This window comes from Lycium ferocissimum, chromosome 12 (genome assembly GCF_029784015.1).
Source record: "Lycium ferocissimum isolate CSIRO_LF1 chromosome 12, AGI_CSIRO_Lferr_CH_V1, whole genome shotgun sequence".
Lineage (NCBI taxonomy): Eukaryota > Viridiplantae > Streptophyta > Magnoliopsida > Solanales > Solanaceae > Lycium > Lycium ferocissimum.
The window spans coordinates 61,584,609-61,605,402 of NC_081353.1; the positions used below are offsets into that span (position 1 = coordinate 61,584,609).

Genomic DNA, 20,794 nt, shown 5'->3' on the forward strand with positions numbered 1-20,794 from the left:
ATCCAGCATATGATGGGGATGACAATGACGGCCCGACATGGCCCTAGACTATTTTCTTTCCACTTCTTGTTTTCTTTACATTCCAAAAGAGTGCCGTATGGCCCAATCCCTTTGTACGCCCTCGTGGCCACCCTTTGCATTTTCATTTTAAATTTCCATCGACCCATTCCTTTTGTATGCCTTTATGGCCATCCCTTTTATGTTTTATCATTTCAAGCTGCCATAGGCCTATCCTTGTAAGCTCTCGAGCTACCTTTTGTTGGAATGGAAGTTATGTTTGTTCTAAAAAATCACAGAATGTGTCAAAAAAAAAAAAAGGATCATCATCATCAACTTGTGTGTAACGTAGGCTTACCTCTGGCAAAAAGAGGCTCCACAATTAGGACACGCTTGTTTGCACGTCGACTTGACGTAATTATGTGATCAAATGTGTTACTCTACTCTTTCTAAAGCTTCCTGGACTAACTTTTGTTTTCCAATTGTCTTCATTTTACTTTTATCCCCCCCCCCCCCCCAAACGAGAGGTTGATTTGTGTTGATCTTCAAGGCGGCCGAGTCACACTACAATTTGAGATCTAAGGGAAAAATGACTATCACCAACGAAGTCAACCCAATGCTAACCTTTCCATAACAAATGAAAATCCGAAAGCTCGAGAGAGAGATTAATCGAACGATGAAGAAGAGATCGCTTTGCTAAAGCTACAACTTGACGAACTAAGAGGAGAGGCTGCGCCAAGTTCGGGACACTGACCCATCTCACTGTGACTGCTTTCCCAAACCCACCTCACTTTTCGTCTTTGGATTCGCCGGTTCCAGAACACGTCCCTCCATCCACACGTCCACCTCCAATACACCTTTTCTTTTCCAACCTACCTCCGGTCACTCTTGTGAATGTACCAAATTTGCCTAAACAAACCCCTTACGTCCCCGACTACACTCATACTTCACAAAACCCACTATCAACCCAAACTGCTACTGCACCTACTTACCCCACCGTGCAGCACATACCAGGGGCACACGTTGACACTTCCCACGAGCAACATGTGCCACCGGTATATGCAGCTGGGGCTCCAACCTTTACCGCTCCTGTCACAGTCAGGGTCCCGTTCGAGGTGGATCAGTATGCAGAAATGGAGAGAGATGCCAAGATAGGAGAAGACGAATCAATCATGAACCAGCACTTGCACGATCTAAGGAAAGAAATGAGGAACATGCGAGTCACTCGGGGAAGTGAGAGTTTGGATTATGATGATCTATGCATACACCGGATATTGGCATGCCGATGGGGTACAAACCTCCTAAGGTTGATATTTTTGATGGGACAGGTGATCCTCATGCACATCTGAGGGCCTACTTCGACAAGTTAGTAGGAGTAGGAAGGAACGAGAAATTGAGGATGAAATTGTTTATTAGAAGTTTGTCAGGAGAGGCGCTCACTTGGTATACTCGCCAAGATCCTCGCAAATGGAGCGACTGGCAGGATATGGCTGGGGATTTCATGAATCGCTTCGGATTCAACACTGAGATCACACCAGATAGATTTTCTCTGAGCAACATACAAAAGAAGGCGACTGAATCATTCCAGGATTACGCAAGACGTTGGAGAATTGAGGCTGCTCGAGTTCTGCCCCCATTGGACGAAAGCGAGCTCAGTAAGTATTTCATTCGAGCTCAGGAAGGCATCTACTTTGAAAAGATGATGGGATCGATGGGCCAAAAGTTGGCCGATTTGGTCAAAATGGGAGACTTTTTGGAAGAAGGAATCAAGTTCGGAAAGATTCAATCAATGGCTGCACTGCAAGCCGCAAGCAAAGCCATACAGTCAGGTTCCATTAGTGGAATTAAAAAGAAGAAGAAGGACATATCCAATATCACACCTTACTACCGGCGAGGAGAGTCATCTCGCCGATACCCCACAAACCCCCAAATCTTTGCTCATGCCCCTTATGTCCCATACCCAGCTTATAACGCCCAACCACATTACAACCCACCACGAGCCCCCACTTACCAAAACCCTCCAAGACCTTACACCCCTATCCAAGCACCCGTCCACCAGAATAGACCACCATATGCCCCAAGACCTCGCCCAACTCCCGAAGTCAGAAATACCCGAACCTATACCCCCATAGCCAAGCCTTTGGCCCAATTATTTGAAAGGTTGAGGACAGCAGGATTGTTGCAACCAGTTAAAGGAAGAATCCCTGATCCAATTCCTCGAAACTTTGATGGGAACAAACGCTGTGCATATCATTCAGGAATTCAGGGACATGACACCGAGGAATGCTTTAGTTTGAAGAACCAAATTGAAGCTTTAATCAAGAGCGGAGCAATTCAATGCACTACGAACGCCCCCCGAACGTGAACAACAACCCGCTACCAAATCATGGAAACCGAGCAGTTAATATGATATCATTTAATGAGGAATATGACTTGGAGGGAACCATTGTGCCCGTTGGAAACACTGAGGCATTTGTCGCAACATCCCCAACTACTCCCATCATCACGGTACAGTTGAAGGCGCCGGTAACTGTTCAGGCATACCAACCAAAATTCGTGGTGACCACTGTTGTAGCAAGAAAGCACGATTATGATTCTAGGGCAGTCCCATGGGACTATCAATTGAAAGGGAAGGCTAAGATGATGGAGGCCGCAGTCGCCCATGGAATGACGAGGTCGGGGAAGATGTTATGTCCGGAGGATTTAAACGAGAGGAAGTTCGGGCAAAGAGCACCATCAAAGGAGAAACATTACGATGCGAGGCGGCGAGATTTTGGAAGAAGATGCAAACCAAAGATTATTCGGTTGAGGAACGAGTTGAAGAAGACACCTACCCAAATATCGATCATGTCCTTGTTGATGAGTTCTGAAGCCCACAGGGACGCTTTAGTTAAGGTATTGAGTGGAGTAAGCATATCGAATGAGACGACGAGTGAAACGCTGGCCACAACAATCAGGCAGATGGTTGAAGCAAACAAGATTTCTTTTTTGCGATGATGAACTTCCACCAGAAGGAACAGAACACAACAAAGCACTTCACATCACCGTGAGGTGCGGAGATAAGTTTGTATCTAGGGTACTTGTCGATGGAGGTTCCGGGTGTAACATTTGCCCTCTCAACACCTTGAGAAAGTTGAAGATGGACACAGGAGAAATGAAAGAAAGCCGTATGAAGGTCCGAGCTTTTGACGGGACACAAAGGGGTGTCATTGGAGAAATCTATCTACATTTGCAGATCGGGCCCGTGGAATTCCCGATCCTTTTTCAAGTGATGGACATATCATCAACTTACAACTTGTTGTTAGGAAGGCCATGGGTCCACATGGCTGGAGCCGTTCCTTCCACTTTGCATCAGTGTTTGAAATTCGAATGGGGCTGGGAGCAAATCGTAGTTCAGGGGGAACTTGGTCACCCCGTCTATTCTGAACGCTCTATTCCGGTTATTGAAGAAATGGGAGAATTAGATGGAGCCACCTTTCATGCTGTGGAAATCATGCAAGCTGTAAAAATAGATGAGATGGCGGGATCTGATGAAATGAAGATGTCAAGCGCGGCAAAGATGGTAGCGTCAGAGATGTTGAAGTACGGCTACCAGCCAAAGTCCGGGTTAGGCCCAAAATCTGATGGCATAATTGAACCAATCCAACTGAAGCAGCAGAAGGGTACTTTTGGGCTCGGGTATGATCCTATGTTTGGAGAAACTAGCGGCACCAAGAGGATCTTTGTGCCAGAGCAAGTTCCTGTCCAGGGTCAGATGATTGTGCCGGAGGTCGATGAAGATATCATAGAAGGAATGGAGAACCTGTTCGTGACAATGATCGAGGAGTATTGTGGGGAGACTGAAGCAGATGCCGAGACACCGACTATTCGTGATGCCGAACCAGGAGAGATCTTGCAGAATTGGACTGTCAGCCCATCCTTGGTTCGCCGGGAGTCTTGGTAGTGTGGAATTGTAGTTTGTTTTCAAAATAGCATGATCAATTGAGGCTTGAATCATGCCTGTGCTCTTTTGTCATCCGCCTCTTTCTTTAAAAGCATTGAATGCTTCTTTAATGAAAATGCATTTTTATTTTTCTATTAAAATATCATATCTTACTTATACTCGCCTTTCTTTTTCAGCACTCAAACTAGTAAAAATATTCATTCTATGATTATGACATGTAACGAAACCGTTGAGCAAAGTACAAACGACGAACAAGATTACGAGGAATACGACGAAAGCATGATGCCTGAGAATCTTCCGCAAGAGATCGAGCAACTCGAGAATCAAAAGAAACCGAACTTGGATGAAACTGAGATAGTTAACTTAGGAGACGACGAAACAGTGAAGGAAACTCGGATCAGCATACACTTAGAAGCTGAACGGAAGCAAGAATTGTTGGAATTGCTTAAGCAGTATGTCGACGTATTTGCTTGGTCCTACGACGACATGCCCGGGCTGAGCACCGACATCGTCTCTCATAGGCTACCAACTGATCCCACCCGCCCGCCGATCAAGCAAAAGCCAAGGAAGTTCAAGCCCGATTTGAGTTTAACGATCAAAGAGGAAGTCACCAAGCAGATTGAAGCAAATGTCGTGAGGGTTACAAACTACCCTTCCTGGTTGGCCAACATTGTGCCCGTTCCAAAGAAGGACGGAAAAATCAGGATATGTGTGGATTATCGGGATCTCAACAAAGCTAGTCCTAAGGATGACTTCCCCCTTCCGAACATCCACATACTCATCGATAATTGTGCAAAACATGAGTTGCAATCATTTGTCGATTGCTTCGCAGGATATTATCAGATTTTGATGCATGAGGATGATGCGAAAAACGGCGTTTACCACTCCATGGGAGTGTCTTACTACCGAGTAATGCCATTTGGCCTCAAGAATGTTGGTGCGACCTACATGAGGGCCATGACTACTTTGTTCCATGATATGATTCATAAGGAGATCGAAGTCTACGTGGACGATGTCATTATCAAATCTCGAAGGAGTTCAGATCATTTTACTGACCTAAGGAAGTTCTTTGAACGATTGCAGAGGTACGACTTGAAGTTGAATCCAGCAAAATGTGCGTTTGGAGTTCCTGCTGGAAAATTATTGGGATTCATTGTTAGCAGAAAAGGTATAGAGTTGGATCCTTCAAAAATCAAGGCAATCCAAGACTTGCCTCCCCCGAAGAGCAAGAAAGATGTAATGAGTTTCCTCGGAAGGCTCAATTACATTAGTCGATTCATCGCACAGTCAACGGTGATTTGTGAACCCATATTTAAGCTGCTGAAGAAAGATGCTGCCACAAAATGGACAGAAGAGTGTCAGAAGGCCTTCGACAGAATCAAGGAGTACTTGTCCAGTCCACCCGTATTGGTCCTGCCAAAATTGGGAAAACCTCTATTGCTGTACTTGTCCGTACTGGATGGTGCGTTTGGATGTGTGTTGGGACAACACGATGAGACGGGAAAAAAGGAGCAAGCCATTTACTACCTAAGCAAGAAATTCACACCGTACGAGGCGAGGTACACTTTGTTGGAACGCACATGCTGTGCTTTGACTTGGATCGCACAAAAGTTGAGGCACTACCTATCTGCGTACACCAAGTACTTGATCTCAAGGATGGATCCACTCAAATACATCTTCCAGAAGCCGATGCCTACCGAAAAATTAACAAAATGGCAGATTTTGTTAAGTGAGTTTTATATCGTGTACATAACTCAGAAGGCCGTCAAGGGACAAGCATTGGCGGATCACCTTGCAGAGAACCCGGTAGACAATGAATACAAGCCGCTTACAACCTATTTTCCTGATGAGGAAGTACTGTTTGCAAGAGAAGACATTTCAGAGCCTTACTCAGGATGGAGGATGTTCTTTGATGGAGCGTCAAATTTCAAAGGAGTCGGAATAGGAGCAGTTTTGGTTTCCAAAACAGGTCAAAGACTACCCTATCTCGGCGAAGATCAGATTTCACGAATAATATGGCAGAATACGAAGCTTGCATCCTCGGGCTTAGGATGGCAGTTGATATGAATATCAAAGAACTTTTGGTAATAGGCGATTCCGACCTATTAGTTCATCAGGTACTAGGAGAATGGATCACCAAGAATGTCAAAATTCTTCCATACTTACATTGCGTGAAGGAGTTGTGCAAGATTGCCCAGAGATTGACTTCAAGCATGTCCCTCGAATCCAAAATGAGTTTGCGGATGCCCTTGCGACATTGTCATCAATGATCCAACATCCGGACAAGAATACATCGACCCTATCAAGGTAGAAATACACGATCAGCAAGCATATTGTCTTTACATATGTTTCATGTCGGCCTTACATACTCGGTACAATTTTTCTGTACTGACGTCCCTTGGCCGAGGACACTGCATTTGTTATTTTCCACATTGCAGGTTCATATTTACAGGTTGGCATATCATCTTGACAGGCAATGCAGATGTTCAACGAAAAGGCTATACGCTCCAACTCTACCTGGGGCTGAGTCAAGTCTAAAGTTTTCATTGATGTTAAAGCACTTGTATCAGTTGTCAAGTGATAAGTACTCATAGAGGATTCATAGACAGTGTCAGTGAGTCAGTTGTAATAAGTCAGATGCATCAGGCCAAATGCCACATTCATGTGTCATTTACATAAGTCATTTACAGTTCTCAATTGTTTTACAAGTTACGTCATGTAGACCATCATACGATCATAGTAGTTGCGTATGAAGCGTAGTCCATCCCATTCGGGTTTGGGGCGTGACAATATCATGATCAGTGATATTTTCGCCACATAATTTCAAATGAGATATAATTTTAAGCATGGCAGAATTATACTCACAGATAGATTTAAAATCTTGTAGCCTCAAATGGATCCAATCCAAACGTGTTTGTGTAAGCACGACCATCTTCAGGTGGTCATATTTATCTTTCAAATTATTCCACAACATAAGAGGATCTTTAACAGTGGGATATCCAATTCTAAGCTCTCATCAAGGTTATGGTGGAGGAATATCATTGCCTTGGCACGATTTTGATTTGATGCCTGATTTTTATCTTTGATGGTGCCTGCTAGACCCATCGCATCAAGATGAATTTCAGCATCAAGAACCCAAGACAAATAGCTTTATCCGAATATATCCAAGGCAACAAAATCACGTTTAGAAAGATTTTCCATGAATTAAGAAAAAGAAAGTCAATACCTTCGAGGCTTTCAAAGTATTTGCTCGAGATGACAGAGTCTTGTACTGATAAAATGTTACAAAATAAAAAATATAAAGTAAATATGCCAAAGACAAGTATATAGAAAGAGACAGATATATTATTCAACGTTTAACTTAAGAGAGATTTCATTGTATATATCATATTCTACAAATGAACCTCCTATTTATTAGAGGAAAATGACTTGGTGGCCAAGCAACCAAGAAAATGGCTTGGTGGCCAAGTTATCTTTGTGGCCAAGTAACCAAAGTACTTGCTCTCCAAGTAAAAATTAAATGGACATACATTAATAGTTACAACAGTTTTATTTTTAAAAATGTCACGTGGACAAAGATAAATCCACATGGCAACATGTGTCTTGTCTAGAGAGGTAAATTCTATCAAATAAAGTAAATGTGGGAGGTAATTAGGACAAAAATAACTTAAAGTTTAAATTAAGTTAATGAATGTATCACATATACTTTGCATGCATACATTTTAACAACTAACCATATATAGTAAAATAATACATATTTTCACTTTGAATTTGTTGATTTTTAAAATTAATTGTTTAATTAACTGTAAACACCAATTTTTTTTTTATTATGTGACTCACTGAATTGACATTAATTGTGTTAAGCTTCTTTTCATCACAAAAAAGTGAACCCAAGTCTTAAACTTTCCAATCCAAAAACTTTAGATCCACAGTTTTGTGAAACAAAAAGAGGTCTAACACAATTAATATCAATGATGTGTAAGTCACAAAATACAAAATTTGATTAAGTATTATTCCAATTAATCTATATTATATTAAAAGTATGAAGGGCCTTAGAAAGGTTATTTGAACTTTTTGCCCTTCATTAAAATAATCTACAATAGACAAAATAGTCATTTACCATTTTACTCAATTATTTCTCTAATATTTAGAAATTAAAAATTCATTAAAATATGATTATTAAACCTTACCTTATTTGAATTGTGTACCTAAAATTAGGCTTTTGTTATTTACCTATTTAAGGAATGAAATTTGCCTAGGCTTTAGACCGAACTTTGCCTATTAATTTGGTTTTTGAAGTCCCCTAAATTTCCATGAATTGTTTTTATTTTCCCATAGGCACTAAATTTTTTTGACATAAACTAATTATTATTTAATTATCTACACAAATAATATATTTTTCCACACTCCTAAATCAATTAGAATTTTACCTTATATAAAAAAGGATCTCTCCAATTCTATTTAAGTAATATATTCTGGAACATACTTTAGGGGAAAACATACACTTTGCCGTAAACATATGTTTCTTCTGCTTCCTTCTTCTTTGTCTTCTTAGTTCTTATTTTGGTTTTGATTTTAGTCTTTTTAGTTTTTATTTCTGCCGTTCTTTATTTCTTTTAGTTAATAACGTTTAAGATTATATATGAATTGTATATAATAAGAGATTATTTTTTATTGATTGTTATCAAGGATAGATTAGAAATGACGAAATAATTTGATTGCTTTATGAAGAAGGTAAAGTCGAAAACCAAACTCATCTTCATCCTTTTTCTTATTGTTAATTTATTACAGGTGATTGTATTAACATCTAAATAAATATTCCTTTCTCACAATTGTAGTGTTTTTGTTAATTATTATTTTTTGTATTTTTCGTGTACTAACACCAACTGAACTTTGTTGAAGTCACAATTAGCCGTCATCGTATTTGCGGTATTTTTACATTTGGACAAACTCATGAAGAGCATCCTATGCAAGATCTCAAGGAACAAAATTATTATATGGTTCTTCCAGATATTGATGAGTTATAAATAAAAATGTTTGCTTCTGCGAAGCAGATTATAATGATGATAATAATATTGATTTTTAATTGACTTAACGTTCTTTTATTTTCTTATAGATTCTAAGGTGAGTTCAACTATTTCAATTTCAAGGTTGTCTTAAGAGACAATTCATATTAAACGGCTTTACTTTTCTTTATAAAAATACCTTACCAGATTTACAGCTTATGTTATTCGAATTTTATATGTTTAATTTTAGTTGCTGGAATTAGTAGGCTTCCTCTCCGATTTTCTTGATGTTGATTGTAAATTCTTTATTCAATTCTGATTTAATCTAATGTTTGAGACAAGACTATTTGTTTTTTTATTTGGTATAAATAATGTCTTTGTCAAATTTATAGTGACGAGTACCTATGTATGTCTTGGCATAAGACTTAACGATAAGTAGATTAAGAAGAAAACAAGAATTTGTAAATATAGAAGTGAATAATACAAAGAGAAGCCATAAAGGCTTTTGGGGAGGAAGAGGCATTAGTCCGGATAAAAGTCTAGACTATTGATTATTCTCCAAAGGATTAAACAAACATAATATTATTTTATAGGTTTTAGAGTCCAAGATTTAATATATTTACGTGTAGTTATTATAGGAAACAGTTGATGCACTTTATTATTTATTCAAATATTTAATAAGTACAGTTTAGTTGATTTTAAAATCTAAATATTACAACTTCTAACATAATTCAAATAATAAAATATTTAATAAAATTCAAAGTTTTAAATATTAGGACTTCTAACATAATTCAAATAAGGGAAGATTTAACAATCAAAATTTTAGGTGATTTCAAAGTCCTATATAATAGAAATATTATTAAATTATAATTTTGTCCAATGTAAAATCTATTTTAAAGGGTAAAACGGGCGAACGACACCAAAATAATTATGTGAAGGACAACTTCCTCAGACCTGATTTAGTAACGGACTTTTAGGGCAAAATTGCAAGATTAAGGATGAGTTTCAAGAAAAAATTATTTGGTCATGACATGTCTCTATGCTTGAAATTCAAAAAAGAAACCTACCACATATACACCTTTTATTAATACTTAACAAAGATACCAGATATCATTAGCTCATTAATCTATATGTTAAAAAGATCAGAATATTCCTAAGTTTTCTAATATATATTAAAAAAAATAAGAAAATATACATATAAAATTCCTATCTTTGAAAAAGATTTATAATTATGATTTTTTTTAGCCAAAATAAAATAAAATTATGATTTAAAAAAAAAAAATCAAAAGAGTCAAACTAAGAAAGTTATGTAAATTTGTTGAAGAAGAAAAATATCGGTGGTGAAAGAAACTAGAAATAAAGCAAAATCGATTATAGTATAATGTTTAATGACAAATTGGTAAAATATGATTTTAAAATAACAAGGATGAAATAGTAGAAAATAAAATATATTCTAAATGAATTGTCATTTTTTTTTTTTTACACTTATCTAACAAATGAAAGCTATTAATATTCTTTATATATTAAGTTATCTATCACTACTAAATAAACGTGTATTAGCGACAGAAAGATAAACAGTAAAATTCATTACTAATCATTTATGGACGAATTAGCGATGAAGTATCAAATAATTCAGCAATGGATTAACGATAAAGTTTGTAGCTAAGTCTAATTTATTTTTCGTGTTTAATTTATTATCAAATGAGTGATCAAAGCGCATACACTAAAACTAGTAAGCTAAGGATAAGTGAACGGTGCCTTTCACTGTTCTGAGATTCTGTCTTATCATGTTGCTGCATTTAGCACATGTGAGGGACATCGCCTTTATGTACTACAAACGACTCCTTCATAGTCCAAAAGGCCAATATTATAGTACTCCGGTACTTCTCTAAGCACCAAATTATGACTTCAATTATATTTGGTGACTTTAATTATACTCACCTAACCCTTTAAATGGCTATACTTAATGCCAAAATGATCGATCTTGGATTAGGAAAATTCAAATACACATTTCACTCAAACTTCATCTATTAGTAGAAGAATATCCATCATCTTGGTTTAGTTTCAATTCTAAAGTAAACAACTTTTATATCTTTAACGAGCAAAATAGAAGCATTATATAAGAGAAATTCGGTTTAGAATTGCTTATCCATCTTGATTAGGCAATGCTACTCAAAAGATGGTAACTTGACAAGACTAGAAGAATTGGGTTCCTGGAAGAAGGCAAAAAAAAAAAAATCTAGTCCATCTTTTGTGGAAATTTATCTATACTCCACTTTTTAGCTGATAAAAAGTTCTCCGCCTTTAAGCCCCATATAGATTCCTTTTACGAATATGGTTCCTCGATGCAACTTTAACACAAAAACATTAAACAAATAAAAAAGAATATATACATAGTTTGACCTATCCAAGTGTAAGCAAGTTGAGCAGTCATATTTTTATAAATTTGACATCATTACTTGCTGTATATTTCCTCAAGACCCTTCAGCTGCTCTTGAGACAGTGATTATATTACTTGCAATTATTGGAGTACCAAAGGGTCCAGAGTTAGTTGCATACTTCTTTATTGGGAAAATTACATGATATAACGATTTAAGCTATCCGTTTTAGCAATATGTTAAAGTTATTACAAAAATAGCTAAAATTTTATTTTATAGAAGATTCTTATTATATACGACGATCAGTGTATGAATGTATGCAGGGGTGGAGCCAGGTGATGGCTAGGGGGTTCATTTGAATCAAAGGAGATCCAAGATTAAACTTTATGGTTTCAATTGTAAGATTCTCGGCATTGAACCCATTATATTTTTAAAGTTAAGGGTTCATATCTACTATTTATTACCACTACAACATTATGCTTATATAGCTACGGAATACAATGTAGCTAAACATGAAAACTTCCATGGCTACACATTTTAGCCACAAAATTTTTTTCCGTAGCATTCATAGCAAAATGTGGCGTAGCTAAAGATCAGCTACGGACTTTACATGGTCCGTGGCTAAGGATTGATACCTATTGCTATGAGATTCTTTTGTTGTAGCTGTAATGGTAAAACCATCTTGCCACGAAATATATACTTATAGCAAACAATTTAGTTTTTTGCCATGGCAAATAAAAGTTGTAGCTATCTTCGTAGTGTGGCCACAAGATATTATTTTTGTAGCAAAAGATTTAATTTGTTTGCCACGCAAACTTAAATTCTGTGGCTATTTGCATAGCTTAATCTCGTAGCAAAAGTACTTGTATTTAGCTACGAATTAAAAATTTTATAGCTATGAAGTGAAGTAATTTCCACAAATATTTTCATATTGTAGCTAAGATTCCGTACCTTTTGCCATGAAATATACATAATTATAGCTAAAGTTTTTCTTCATTTTGCTACAGAAAGTGCAAATGTATTGTCATGTTCTTGCTACGTGGAGATTATATATACATTTAGCTACGAATTCAAAAATATATTGTTACGTGGCAATTATTTATACCTTTAGCTGTGAATTCAAAAAAATTATTATTACAATTGAAGAGCAAGAACTTCATAATGTAGCTAAGAATCCAAACTTTTAAGATTCCAAAACAGGTTTCAAGGTACACATAATTGTATATTTCAATTTCAAAACATTTATAGTATACAATTCTTCCATGACACCATCTCGTTTGAGATCTAAAAGCGGCATACAATTCTTCTAGGACACCATCTCGTTTGAGATCCAAAGCCACATAGTCTTCTCCTTTCTCTCCTTCCATGGTCTCAAACTGTAGCTTAATTTGATCAGTATCGATTTTAGCTTGTCATTTCTTCTCCGATTCCAGGAAAATTACCTATAAATGGTAAAGTGTTTTAATATCAGGAAGCAGAGACAACTTATCATATATATAATTTTAACATGTACAAATTTTTTTACTTCAAAGAGGCAGATATGATTAATAAAAATATTACTGATAGAATTTCAAGAAGAGAACAAATTATGTCTTGATAATTCTTTTAGTAAAACTTTTAACATATGACAAAAGGAAAAATGCAAACCACAAAAGAAGTATGAGTTTTGATCCGTTAAGTTGGCTTACAATTGAAGTAAGATCCTAAATTTTAACAAAAAATTAACAACCATAAGGTTGAAAATCACAGAACAAATGTAAGACACACAACTTTTGCAGCATTATTTACGTGCAACAAATTAATGCAAAGGTTGTTTTTACCCAGATCTTTCCAAAATCGGCAATAAACCCTTTTTCTTTTAAAATTATTTAGTCAAAGTTGATTATTGTTGTCTTATTTTGTTGTATTGTGTTCATTTTACTTGATTTCCATTGGTTGGGGTTGAATGGTTTGGATCGAGTCCCATGAGACTCAGATCTGATCATTCACTTGCTGTTACAAACGTTTTGAGCCATAGATTTGCTTTACAAGGTTATTTTCTGGGAAAGATTATTTGTCCCACATCGGTATTTTGAGGGTTTGAACAATCTTTGGGGTTCTATAAATAGAACCCTACCCTCACCATGAAACAAGGACGAAAAATTGGGAAAAAATTAAAAGAGGCTAGAAACTTTGAATTCAGGCCTCTCAGTATAAAATTTTTAAAACTTTGACTTAAGTTGAGGTTTTTTCTTAGTTTTAAAAATTTGTTTCTTCTTGTTTTGAGTCTGGTGTGGCTGAGTGTGGGTTTTGGAAGCACAAAAGGCTTTCAAGTTCAATGTTGACCACGAATGCACTTTAAAAAGGTAACATTTTATCTTTTGCATATTTTTGTTATTTTTCAATTGTTTGTTATGTGATAATGGTCTGTTTGATTTTAGCTTGTTGTTAGATTATCTTGGGTTAAATTAAGTAGTAATGTGTTGTTCTAAATGATGCTTAATGTTCATTATATGTTTGGAAATAGAGATCACTTTCTTAACTTCATAAACGACATGTTTAACCTTGATGATGGTTGTTAATATGGATTGAATGTGTGAGGCTAGATAATTTTGTTGATGTTGCTCCATAGATAGAGATGCACATACTGTTGTATGCCCTATTAGATGTCTTTAAGTTCTGTTTGGTACTTCATTCTTTAAACATGACAAAATCACACAGGATTAATAGTAATTTTAGTGAACTTCTAGACTAATACTAATCCTATTTGAATGTAAGAGATTGCTAAGGTACTGTGATGATCCATCTTGAATAATTTAAGGCAGTTGCTATTTTCTTAATGAGACTGTGTTATCTTGGAGTCTTCAATCTACTTGCCTAACTCTGTATACTTTGTTTATGGCATGGTTAGTAGTATAAGCAAATGATTAGGATAAATAAAGGATCATGATTGGATAAAAATAAAGTTTAAAGAGTCTAGGCATACTTATCTGAGTCTTATAAAGTGGTCAAGGCACTAGAACATGATTGAATGAGATTTAATTGCATTTGAATAGGCCTATGTATACCTTAGTCTGTTTATGTATGCTTGTATTGGCTTAAAAAATAACTTGGAATAGTTGTATGTGTTACACCTTGAAAATTTCCGTTAACGTACATTGAATAGACTAACGAATGGCATGATGTATACGATGTTTTCATAAGTAAGAAATGGCATTTAATGGTCCTAATTAAGATTTCCAAAGACATTTGAGTTAAGGAAAGAAAGTTGTTAAGGAAAGCAAGTCATATGTCGTGTGTCGGGCAAGATTTACGAGTATCGAGTTAATGATGTTTTAATGATGCTTTGAGGAAGAGTTATAACGTCCCCTAGATTGGTATTGAGGTGTTGAACAAGTGTTAAGAAGGTTCCATAAGGATTGGAGATCAAACGAGTCGACGAGAATAAGACTCGGATAAATGGTAGACATTATACGGCCGACACATACGGTCGTATAAAATACACGGATCGTATGTCCACCGTAGGTTCGATCCGTAATGGCATACTTCATCGACCAAACATACGGTCGAGACATACGGCCGTTGAAAAATATACGGACCGTATGTTGGTCCGTATGTTCTGGTCGGGACTGAACTTAATCGATGATATAAGGACCCTCTCTCATTATTATTTCATTTCATTTTCATTCCACTCAACTCAAGAAACCTCTAGAACATCCTCTACATTTCATCCACAAGAACACAAAGGAAATTGAGGATCAACTTCATCAAACCAACAAGAATCAAGAGTGTGAAACCCATTAAAGTCATCCAAGTCAAGAAATCCCAAGAGAAGTGAACTAGGGTTTTAGTGCAAGAGGTGTATTACCATTCAAGGCTTATTATTCCATCATCTAAGGTGAGTTTCATGATCTTTTCATATTGTTTGAAGTATTGAAAAGTTGAAACACTTGGATTATAGAAGAGAATAGAAAATGGGTCATAAATGTGACAATATTGTCATTATTGAGTAGTAGTTTGGAATGAATCATGAATATGGATATATTGTGATTGTAAGTAGGTTATGAATGACATTTAGAACATGGAACGAGCATTATATGTGAAAGAACGTAATAGTGAATTATGACCATGATTATGGGAAAATTGAAGTAAAATTGTGAAATGTGGATAATGTAGATAAATGATGCTTGTTATTTATGATATCATGAATGATGTTACGGATGTGTGGGAGTTGATATGGAATATGGAGGATGTCATATAAATAAAGGAAATGCTACCCAATTTTCTCTAGCTTTAGTAAGCACGTTCTTATGACTATTTAGCTAATGTCGATACGAATTCTCTTGAAGGTAAAATGTGTGCATTAAAGGAGAATGAGCAAGCGATAGAATAGTTAAACGACAAAGGTATGTGAGGCTAGTCCTTTCTTTCTAAGTCATGAATCTTATGGCATGATTGTCCGCTTTCTTCATGAATTCCTATCTTCAAGAAAACTAAGAGTACTTGTTCATGAATAGCCATATGAGATAAGAGATATGCTATGAGTATGATAATGATGATGACAAGCTTAAGTCTAAAGATTCCGCTATAGTCATGATATGATGCTATCTATAAGCTATTGATGTCGATCATTATATACACTCACCTTATATGCTAATTCCTTCAAGGTGAGGCAGAATGCTTATGAATGCTCCATAATGTAATCGGGGGTTCACGACCTTATGTCACCCCGATAAATTATAGTCGTCCTTGAGTTCTATGCATGTATTATGATAAGTATATTATGATAAGCACATGATGATGATATTACACCGCGCCTATATGGCCGGGCAGTCACCGCCAAGGCGGGAAGCTATACACCATGGCCAGATGGCATGGGCAGACACCACTAGTGGGCGGCATGAGATGGTACCCCGGACGCGGGAGGCCTGGACGCAGGCTAATGCTATTGATTATCACACCGCACCTATATGGTCAGGAAGCTTATATATATTTATACACATATGACATGATGATGATTATGAAAGTAAGCCAGCATACATTATTTCTTTCATGATTCACGATCGATTCTGATTGCTTCTCATTTGATGCCTCCCTTATTTCATTGATGTCTTATTATTGTTTATGCCTTACATACTCAGTACAATATTCGTACTGACATCCTTTTCCTTAGATGTTGTGTTCATGCCCACAGGTAGACAGGGAGATGGTACAGATCCATAGGAGCTATCAGCAGATTTACAGGAGCCCTCCTTTATCCCGGAGGTGCTATTTTGAGACAGTATTTTTGTATATATATATTTTGGGCACGACGGGGTCCTGTCCCGTCCATATGTCTAGTACTCTAGTAAAGGCTCGTAGATGCGCAGTTGTGGGTAGTATTGTCTCACAGTCTTTCATGTATATACATGTATATATATTATTTTGATAGCCGAAGGGCTTATGTATATAAAGTAAATATGTTTCCAATGTTAACAGTTTTTTATGATTATGAACATATATTATGAATGAAAGCAGATAAGTATCAGATCGAGCGGTGTTCTGTGGTTAGCTCCGGATACTCGTCATGGCCCGTAGCCAGGTCGTGATAATATTTATTCTTGATTGTCACCTTGTTCAACTGTCTATAAGCAATGCACATTCGTAGAGAACCATCTTTCTTTCTTAAGAATAAGGCAGGTGCTCCCCATGGTGATGAACTGGGTCTAATAAATCCCTTCTCGAGCAAATCCTTCAGTTGTGCCTTTAGCTCTTTCAATTCTGCAGGAGCCATTCTGTAGGTTGGAATAAATATAGGTTCGATGTCCGACAACACATCAATGGTGAAATCGATCTCCCGTTCCGGTGGAAGACCTGGAAGTTCATCCGGAAACATATCTAGAAACTCATTTACTACCGGGACAGATTGAAAAGTCGGCGGCTTTGCTTCGGTGTCATGAACTCCGACCAAATGATAAATATAGCCTTTAGTGATCATCTTCTTTGCCTTAAGGTAGGAAATAAACCTAACTCTTGGGGATGCTGTATTACCCTTCCATTCATGCATTGGTTCACCCGGAAATTGGAACCGAACTATTTTCGTTCTACAGTCCACATTAGCATAATAAGAGGCCAACCAATCTATGCCCATAATCACATCAAAATCCAACATTTCTAGTTCAATCAAACCACTATGGTCTGGCGATCGTATACCACAATCACACAATTTATGTATACTTGTCTAGCTATTACCGGATCACCAACAGGAGTGGATACCTTAAAAGGTTTTATTGGCTCGGGTTTCACCCCGATACGACCAGCAATATAGGGAGGAATATACGATAAGGTAGAACCAAATAAATCAATGCATAGACATCATGGGAAAATATGGATAGTATACCTGTAACCACATCAGGAGAGGACTCAAGATCCTATCGTCCGGCTAAAGCATAAATACGGGGCTACTGAGGGCCACTCGAACTGAGAGCTCCCCCTCGGCCCTTGCCACGGCCTGCTGAAGCCAGAAGAGTCTACCGTACAGGGCGTACGGACGAAGAAGAACCTGCTACTGATCCCGTAGGCTGAGCCCCAACTCTACCACCCATCAACGGTTAATCATGCGTCATATGCCCAACCTGATCACAGGCATAACAAGCGTCTGATCCTTGGTGACACGGACCCAAATGTAACTTTCTGCATTGGCTGCATCATGGAAGCGGTGGTCTCCTCTGACTAGGATCACCTCCAAACTGGGGACTTGAGGCCCTCGAACTCTGACCCGGACCATAATAAATGGGGCGATCAAATCTCCTGCCCGGGAACTGAGGAGGTGCATTAGTTGTAGACTGGCCTGAATATCTGGAATAAGACTGCCTTTGACCCCCTCTATACTCGCTACTAGCACTGGCAGATCTGGCTCTCTTGCTCTACCCTCTATCAATATCATGCTCACCTCGGGGTGGCTGTTGCTGTTCTTCTAGATTCTGGGCATGAGCCTGAATACGGGAAATGCCCATCCCATCCTGAAGTGAAGCTGCCAAACAATCCTTGAACAAATGTGGCCCTAAGCCACTCACAAATCTATGCACCCAATCTCCCATATCGACTAACATGGTCGGAGCATATCGAGCCAACGAATTGAAACAGAGGCTATACTCCCGGGCACTCATATTCCCTTGGTTTAAATTTAAGAGCCTATTAGCTCGAGCCTGACGGACCTTGGGTGGCAAATAATGACGGATGAAAGCATTTACGAACTCTTGCCAAATCGGGAGAGGTACATTTTCCCCTCTTGAAGAAATCCAATTATTATACCAAAGAACTGCCAAATCACGGAGCCTATAAGATGCCAACTCCACAGACTCCGTATCGGAAGCATGGATAATCCTCAGCGTCCTCAGCATCTCATCTATAAATCCCAGTGGGTCTTCATTCGGCTTTGACCTGAAAAATTCTGGCGGGTTTAAACTTATGAAATCACGGGCACTTGCACTAGTGGCTCTATCACGCGAACCCGCACTCTGTCGCTAAGCTTGGGCAGCAACTAGCTGTGTCAGCAAGAATCGAATAGCCTCGGTCATCTGCTGACCCGAAGCACCCGATGGTGGAACATGAGGCACTGGGGCTGGGGCCCCTTCATGCTCCTCCGAGACAGGCGGAGTGTGAGAGGTGTAAGATGGAGCCTCATTATGGGACTCACCCTCCTCTATATGTACCTATGGTTCCTATTTAACCCGCCTTCCCACCGCAGTCTTGCCCTTCTGGGCGGCTGTTGCTTTTCTCTTTACCGGCATCACTGAAATCATAACGCACAATTAGGGGGAAAAGAGAAATCTTATATTGTAGCTCTATCGCACGATCTACGAAGAAGAAGAACGGTCATTATTCCTAAATGCCCTGCAGCCTCTTGTTTATAAGTGTGGCGCGCTTCACACCCAAAAACAAGACTCTACTGGACACGGCTCGTAGACACACCCTAAGACGAAAATACTCTGATACCACTTTTGTCACGACCCAGCTAGGGGCTATGACGGGTACCCGAAGCTGACTACTGTGCACCGCTTATCATGCTGACTATCATACTCAACCTGGGCATAAATCATTCTCGATACAACTTATCATGAAACAATCTCCAGACATCTCTCAAAACATATGTAAGCATAGGCCCATAAGGCTACAAAAATGATGTACAGAATATACAATGAAAAAGTCTCATGACATCTACAACCAACATAAAAGCATCTACAAGCCTCTAACTGAAGACTGAGATCATAAGGATGTGACAGGACCCCGCCATGCCCCATTATATACACAAAAGAATATACCAAGATGTGGCAACTCCGGAGTAGGGGAGTGCTTCTGCAAATCTGCTGAGTAAGCTCCTAAGCGTCCGCGCCGTCTCCCTGCGGGCATGAACACATCATCCATAAAAGAAAAGGACGTCAGTACGAACAATATACTAAGTATGTAAGGCATATATGGTAACATAATAAGGAAATATAGAAAGCATAAGAAGAAAAGATAACTATAACTGCTTGCCTCTTGAGGCGGAATCATGCATGCTCACCTTTACCTTTAAACATATCACATATACATGCATAAACTATCTAGATCAATAACATCATTAGCCCACCTTACGGCCTCCCGCGTCCGGGGTATCATCTCACGCCGCCCACAATTGGTGTCATGCTCGGCCAAATAGGCACGGTGTAATCATTAACTATAAGCCGCCCACCGAAGTGGTGTCATGCCCGGCCAAATAGGCACGGTGTAATCATACATATATACTTATCATGAAGCATTCATAAGAGCTCAAATAAAAGTTGTACTCTATCGGAGTGACATAAGGTCGGCAACCTCCGATTACGTTATGGAACATCATCATCGCTATGCCTCGTCTTGAAAGAACTAATATCATGAGGTGAGGCAACAACGAGGAATAACGTCAATGAAATCATTAACATAGGATTATCAAGCACATGAAAGCATCATTTTCATCGTCACTATCATAGAGCATATCTCATAAGAAGCCTTTAAGAATCTTTAACTCTCATCTTTTGGGATGTAAAAAGGTCATGGGAATATAGCAAAGAAATCACAATATAAGAGTCATGCCTTTTGAAAGAAGGGGACTAGCCTTACATACGTTTATATCTCTTTGCCGCTATCGTCTAATTGTTTGCCTTTCAAGCTCGCGATTCTACCTTCAAGAGAGTTTGTACTAAGATTAGATAACCGGAAACATACTTAAGCTTAAACTAAGGCAACTAAGAGCTAATGAATATTTGGTGACATTTCCTTTGTTTCGACAACCTCCTCCATAAATACGACAACTCCCGAACATCGGTAAGAATACCCATAATATCATAATCAATAGATTCTTTAAGTTAAACATTGTTTACTTCTCAAATCCACCTTCAAAATCATCCATAACCATACTTATAATACAACATCATATTTAGTCTTCACATAACACTCTATCTTCTTCTTATAATACTTCTTTAACATCATTT

At 38.1% G+C, this 20,794-nt stretch overlaps 1 protein-coding gene across 1 annotated transcript; it reads left to right on the forward strand.

Moving 5' to 3' along the window:
- The first annotated feature begins 1,282 nt into the window (after positions 1 to 1,282).
- On the forward strand, positions 1,283 to 2,362 carry LOC132039503 (uncharacterized). The gene has a single exon (XM_059429973.1). It carries the CDS (start codon positions 1,283 to 1,285, stop codon positions 2,360 to 2,362), a length of 1,080 nt encoding a protein of 359 aa, XP_059285956.1.
- The last annotated feature ends 18,432 nt before the right edge of the window (positions 2,363 to 20,794 follow it).